Source organism: Microcaecilia unicolor, chromosome 14 (genome assembly GCF_901765095.1).
Source record: "Microcaecilia unicolor chromosome 14, aMicUni1.1, whole genome shotgun sequence".
Classification (NCBI taxonomy): Eukaryota; Metazoa; Chordata; class Amphibia; order Gymnophiona; family Siphonopidae; genus Microcaecilia; species Microcaecilia unicolor.
The window spans coordinates 41,909,195-41,916,394 of record NC_044044.1 but is presented as its reverse complement, the minus strand read 5'-3'; the positions used below and the strand labels follow the sequence as shown (position 1 = coordinate 41,916,394).

Below are 7,200 nucleotides of genomic sequence, written 5' to 3'. Positions count from 1 at the left end.
ATTCACTCAAGCCAGTGTACAACAAGAATAAATCAAACATGAGCAATAGACAATTACAGCGGTAAAAATATTGAAATAACAATTCAAAATATGGCATAATATACTACTTACAATGTCAACACAATACGTAATAGAACATTTTAATTGACAGTGTAGGGTATAAAGCAAAGATGGAACATATAAATGAGTAAAAGGAGTTTGAAGTAAGTATACATAGAAAATCAAATACGTTAGCGTTTAACTTTAAAAAAGGAGACTATGATAAAATGAGAAGAATGGTGAAAAACAAACTTAGAGGAGTCTCGTAAGGTCCTCTTGTAATTTTTCACAATCCTCCCGCGATTTAACGACTTTGAATAACTTTGTGTCATCACCAAATTTAATTACCTCACTAGTTACTCCCATTTCTAGGTCATTTATAAATATGTTAAAACGCAGCAGTCCCAGCTCAGAGCCCCGGGGAACCCCACTAACTACCCTTCTCCATTGAGAATACTGACCATTTAACCCTACTCTCTGTTTTCTTTTAACCAGTTTTTAATCCACAATAGAACACTACCTCCTATCCCATGACTCTCCAGTTTCCTCTGGAGTCCTTCATGAGGTACTTTGTCAAACGCCTTCTGAAAATCCAGATACACAATATCAACTGGCTCCCCTTTATCCACATGTTTGTTCACCCCTTTAAAGAAATGTAGTAGATTGGTGAGGCAAGATTTCCCTTCACTAAATCCATGTTGACTTTGTCTCATTAATCCATGCTTTTGAATATGCTCTGTAATTTTGTTTGTAATAATAGTCTCTACCATTTTGCCCGACACCGACGTCAGACTCACCGGTCTATAATTTCCCGGATCTCCTCTGGAACCTTTTTTAAAAATCGGCGTTACATTGGCCACCCTCCAATCGTCCGGTACCACGCTTGATTTTAAGGATAAATTACATATTTCTAACAATAGCTCCGCAAGCTCATTTTTCAGTTCTATCAGTACTCTGGGATGAATATCATCTGGTCCAGGAGATTTGCTACTCTTCAGTTTGTAGAACTGCCCCATTACATCCTCCAGGTTTACAGAGAATTCATTGTTTCTCCGACTCGTCAGCTTCAAATACCATTTCTAGCACTGGTATCCCACCCAAATCTTCCTCGGTGAAGACCGAAGCAAAGAATTCATTTAATCTCTCCGCTACGGCTTTGTCTTCCCTGATCACCCCTTTTACTCCTCGGTCATCTAGCGGTCCAACTGATTCTTTTGCTGGCTTCCTGTTTTTAATATACCTAAAAAAAACTTTTACTATGTGTTTTTGCCTCCAACGCAATCTTTTTTTCGAAGTCCCTCTTTGCTTTCCTTATCGGCGCTTTGCATTTGACTTGACATTCCTTATGCCATTTCTTATTATTTTCAGTCGGTTCCTTCTTCTATTTTCTGAAGGATTTTCTTTTAGCTCTAATAGCTTCCTTCACCTCACTATATAACCATGCTGGCTGTCGTTTGGTCTTCCGTCCTCCTTTTTTAATACGCAGAATATATTTGGCCTGGGCTTCCAGGATGGTGTTTTTGAACAGTATCCACGCCTGATGTAAATTTTTGACCCTCGCAGTCGCTCCTCTAAGTTTTCTTTTCACCGTTTTTCTAATTTTATCATAGTCTCCTTTTTTAAAGTTAAACGCTAACGTTTTTGATTTCCTATGTATACTTACTTAGTAGAAGGCGGCAGAAAAAGACCTGCACGGTCCATCCAGTCTGCCCAAGAAATGTGCCACTTTTTTGTGTATACCTTACCTTGATTTGTACCTGTCTTTTTCAGGGCACAGACCGTACAAGTCTGCCCAGCACTATCCCCGAATCCCACCATCGGCTCTGGCACAAACCGTATAAGTCTGCCCAGCACTATCCCCGCCTCCCAACCACCGGCTCTGTTATCCAATCTCGGCTAAGCTCCTGAGGATCCATTTCTTCTGAACAGGATTCCTTTTTGTTTTTCCCACGCATGTTTGAATTCTGTTACTGTTTTCATCTCCACCACCTCCCATGAGAGGGCATTCCAAGCATCCACCACTCTCTCCGTGAAAAAATACGGAGAGAGTGGTGGATGCTTGGAACGAATCCGATCATATTATGATCCCTGTTATCAAGTGGCCGCAGCACCATTACCTTCCGCACCAGATCATGCGCTCCACTAAGGCCTAGGTCTAGAATTTTTCCTTCTCTCGTCGGTTCCTGTACCAGCTGCTCCATAAAGCTGTGCTTGATTTCATCGAGGAATTTTACCTCCCTAGCGTGTCCCGATGTTATATTTACCCAGTCAATATCAGGATAATTGAAATCACCCATTATTATTGTGTTGTCCAGTTTGTTTGCGTCCCTAATTTCCTTTAACATTTCTGGCCAGGCGGACGGTAGTACACTCCTATCATTATCCTTTTCCCCTTTACACATGGAATTTCAATCCACAGTGATTCCAAGAAGTGTTTTGTTTCCTGCAGCATTTTCAATCTATTTGATTCAAGGCTCTCGTTAATATACAATGCTACCCCTCCACCAATTCGATCCACCCTATCACTATGATATAATTTGTACTCCAGTATGATAGTGTCCCACTGGTTATCCTCCTTCCACTAGGTCTCAGAGATGCCTATATCTAATTTTTCATTTAGTGCAATATATTCTAACTCTCCCATCTTATTTCTTAGGCTCCTGGCATTTGCATATAGACATTTCAAACTGTGTTTGTTGCTCCTATTTACATCATGCTTAGTACTTGACAGTATTAATTTGCAATCTTTTGTCTGATTTTTATTTTTATTTAGGGACTCCAGATCTACTACGGTCTCTTTTGCAACCTCACTATCAGGATACCCTATCTTCCCTGTTTTGTTGATATCTTTGAAAGATACCTTATGCCGAACCATGCGCTTTTGAGCGACTGTCGGCCTTCCCCCCATTTCTAGTTTAAAAGCTGCTCTATCTCCTTTTTAAATGCCAATGCCAGCAGCCTGGTCCCACTCTGGTTAAAGTGGAGCCCATCCTTTCGGAATAGGCTCCCCCTTCCCCAGAATGTTGCCCAGTACCTAACAAATCTAAAACCCTCCTCCCTGCACCATTGTCTCATCCACACATTGAGACTTCGGAGCTCTGCCTGTCTCTTGGGCCCCGCGCGTGGAACAGGTAGTATTTCAGAAAATGCTACCCTAGAGGATCTGGATTTGAGCTTTCTACCTAAGAGCCTAAATTTGGCTTCCAGAACCTCTCTCCCACATTTTCCTATGTCACTGGTACCCACATGTACCAAGACAGCCGGCTCCTCCCCTGCACTATCTAAAATCCTATCTAGGTGACGCGTGAGGTCCGCCACCTTCGCACCAGGCAGGCAAGTCACCAGGCGATCCTCACGTCCACGGTCCACCAGCCACCCAGCTATGTATTCATTGACATGTCACACTCTGTAAGAGTAGACCCGCAACATATAACATTATTGTATTCACAAACTAGAGCGGGGTTTTCCCCCTTTTTTTGTGCTTGTTACATTTGTATCCCACATTATCCCAATTATCCCACCTGTTTGCAGGCTCAATGTGGCTTATATAGTTTTGTAAACATTGTAATTACAGGATAGCAGATACATTTAGTGTTGTGTAGAAATTGAGGGAAGAGAGAAGAAGGTAGGGGGTGAATAGGGTAATTATAACCATTAACGGCGTTAGCCGATTCCAGTCTGAACAAATACATGGTATGAATGAATACAAAGGGATATTGTGAGGTACATGTATGGTAGGTACAATTGGGAGGAACTTAGAGAGGGAAATGTATTAATACAAATACATAGAGTGTAAAATAAAATATATTGCATATATTATATATGTTTTATTAAAACTTGATATACTGTTCAACTTACACAGATCTAAGTGGTTTACAATGAAAAGTTAGAATATGGTATGTATCCTGGGGTGAGTAAAAACACTTATTCTTGTAAATGTTTTCATTGTAAAAAGAATTATAGTATTAGTCTTTTGCTAAGGGGTGATTTTGAACAACAGCATGGATTCACTGCTCTGCTAAAGAGGTAAAAATGCCACAGCTGCACATGTGAGAGCTGGAACAGATTCAAGAACTCTAAAGTCCAATTGTTCTGTTTTGGAGAAGTAATGGTGATGGGGGGAGGGGTGTTGCCCATGTGTCTGATAGCTCCCATCTTCCTTTTTATGCTCTCCCCACCCCAACCCCTCCCTCTTTTCTCCAAGCCTTAGCAGTGAACAAAGAAGCAGCCCTTTATTCTGAACCCTGGATGTGAAATCACAGTTTGAATCACTATAGATGGAGCTGTTGAGCTCAGGACAGCCCTCTATTGAAAATTCCTGTGTGTTTGAGAGAGAGAGAGAGAGAGAGAGAGAGAGAGAGAGACTATGTATATATGTGAACAGGATTCTGTTTCTGTGTCTGCTAAAGAGACTTGCTGGAATTAATGTTACCACAGCCCTTCTCTAAACAACAGACAGTGAGAGAGAAAGAAAGAGAGAAAGGAGGGCTTAAGGGGAACCCTGTGCACCTCTAAGAACACTCCCCCTCTGGAAGCACACACATAAACCCAAGCCATCAGGATTCCCTAGCTCACCAGCCCCCTCCCCCTCCATCCTTATTCTACTAGGAATGATGAAAAAGAATAATTCCACAAAAGGGGTAAGTGTGAAAAGGCTTTTCTGTGCTATGCTGCTATATTTCTCATCCGGCGTCTCTAAAAGGGGGATTTCTGTCTTTCTGCTCACAGTGGTAGGAAATTTAGAGAAGAGGCTGCAGGATTTGGGCGGTCTTCATTTTGGTTTCAAGGAATCTATTGCACAGTGAAGCAGACAGAGTACTATAGATACAAGATACATGCCTGGGGTGATATAACCTACAATTATTATATTTTGGATAATTATTCTAAATTCACACTGAATTAAGGGTGCTTTGAAACACTACATTTAAAAAATTGATTACTTTAGAAATTGAAAACAAAAACAATACAGCAACACCCCCATCACTTTCCTCTGATATATTTGCCTGTACAAAAGAGGGCACATTCCATTATTTTTAATTATCACGTCTATTTTGGTCTAATTTTAATTTTATGTATAGGTTATAAGGTAATTGGATGGATACTGGCAAAGCATCTGGACCTTGTGAAAATTACTTGGAATTAGGTATCAGGACATAAGATAATTATATGATCTGCAGTGCCTTATATGTTCTGCTTTCTGTTAGGGACAACAGGATGGGAATCAGCAGCCCTCACAGCCAGAAAAGGTCGGCTGGATCAGGAAATATTGTGGAAAAGGCATTTTCAGGGAGATCTGGAAAACTCGTTATATTGTTTTAAAGGGGGATCAACTCTATATTTCAGAGAAAGAGGTAGGCTACCTTTAAAAAATGGATACTGAACTACAGAATGCCTCTTATTGGAAATGATAATCAGAAATACTTCCTTGTTTGTTTGGTTTTTTTAGTGCACTATAGAGACTAATGGTGACAATATTATGTACTGAATTCAGTTGTCTGAGAAAATACTCTACCGTAGCAAGAAGATGGAGAAGTAGCCTAGCAGTTTGAATAGCATGCTGATAACCAGCAAAACCGGGTTCAAGTCCACACTGATGCTCCTTGTGATCTCGAGCAAGTCACTTAGGGGCCCTTTTACAAAGACATGGTGGGGCTAAAAATTCAGGTTTTTAGATCGACAACACACCATTTTCCAAGGAGACGAGATTAAAGAAGTTTTTTGATTTATCTAACAATTGGGCACAAATTCTCAGCGGTGTATTATATTACACTGCAACACCTGAGACTGATCAAAACCCCTGAGGCAGGCCTTAGGGCCGAAAAACCCAATTAAAGTTTTTTTGGTATCCTCCTTGGTTTCTCCTCACTTTTTTGTCTTAAACCTACTGCCAGGGTAGCATAGGAGCCTGGCAGTAGTTCTGAAGTTCGCACGCGCAGTTCCGACAGTAGAAAATAATTTTCTGTTTTCTACCGGGGGGGGGGGGGGGGGGAGCATTCCTGGCAGTAATCAGCAGTTTTGCCACATTGCCACATGTTGCCCAATTACCGCATGAGCCCTTACCACCAAGTAAATAGGAGGTGGTAAGGGTTCACGCGGTAAGTGGCCTGGCGCTAATTTTGGACTTAACGTCTGGCCATTATTGCTAAAAAAACAGAAATTTGGCTTTTGGCATATGCGCTTAGAGGTGGCCTAGCGTGTGAGAAAATCGCACACTAAAAGTAGTGCAGACCACTTTAGCACGCCTTTGTAAAAGGACCCCTTAACCCTCAATTGCCTTAAGGTACAAACTTAGGGGCTCTTTTACTAAATTGCGTTAAGCAGCTAATTTGTGCTTAACGCAGGAAAAGGGCTTATTGTGTTTTGCAGTAATTTGCCTGTCAGTGTGCATTATTATTATTGTTTCTTTTCTTCTTTTTTTTTTATAATTTTTTGGGAGAGGGCATGTCATGGCATGGGTGTGGAAGTGTTATCCGGGTAGAACATTCACATTAGTGCATGCTAACTGGATAACACAAGAGTTCATACAGGAGCACATAATACTTCCTAATTAAGAGGTGGTAAGTGCACCTGTGTTAGTGTGCATTACTTGAAAAAAACTTAATGTGAACATTAGTGCACAACCTGAAAAAAAAATTGAAAAACGCCTTAACTGCATCATTAGAAGTAGGCTTAGTGTGCAGGAAAGTCCCATGGATGCTTGGGTGCATAAAGAGAGGCATGACCAGCCTTGAAAAAGGAGGCGATAGTGCCATTGTATAAGGGGAAAGGGAAATTGGACTTGATAACGCCTTTCTGTGGTATTTTGCAACTACATTCAAAGCTGTTTACATATAGCGAAGATGCATACCTGTAGCAGGTATTCTCCGAGGACAGCAGGCTGATTGTTCTCACAATTGGGTGACGTCCAGGGCAGACGCAGGACGGAAAGCTTCCTAGCAACAAACCGGCAAACCTCCTCCATTTAAAAGAGTAACATCTCTTCGTGGAATCGTTTCTTGAAGCAAGCAAGACTCGGGAGACACCCTCAGACAGACCCATGGAGCCGAAGTCTACACTCTCAACATCCAGGCCGTGAGAGCCAGAGACTGGAGATTGGGATGCAGAAGCGCCCCCTCGTTCTGAGTAATGAGGGTTGGAAAACAGTCCAATCTCCACAGTTCT

General features: G+C 41.5%; 1 protein-coding gene across 2 annotated transcripts in view; it reads left to right on the top strand.

Moving 5' to 3' along the window:
- Window positions 1–4,314: 4,314 nt before the first annotated feature.
- PLEKHO1 (pleckstrin homology domain containing O1) overlaps window positions 4,315–7,200 on the top strand; it is a 78,662-nt gene continuing 75,776 nt past the window's right edge. The window contains exons 1-2 of one of the 2 annotated variants that reach the window (XM_030187298.1): window positions 4,315–4,679; window positions 5,244–5,390. In XM_030187298.1, coding sequence (XP_030043158.1) covers window positions 4,650–4,679; window positions 5,244–5,390 — 177 coding nt within the window. In that variant the 5' untranslated portion in view covers window positions 4,315–4,649. The remainder of the gene's footprint in view (window positions 4,680–5,243; window positions 5,391–7,200) is intronic. The other variant, XM_030187299.1, reaches the window with a different exon arrangement.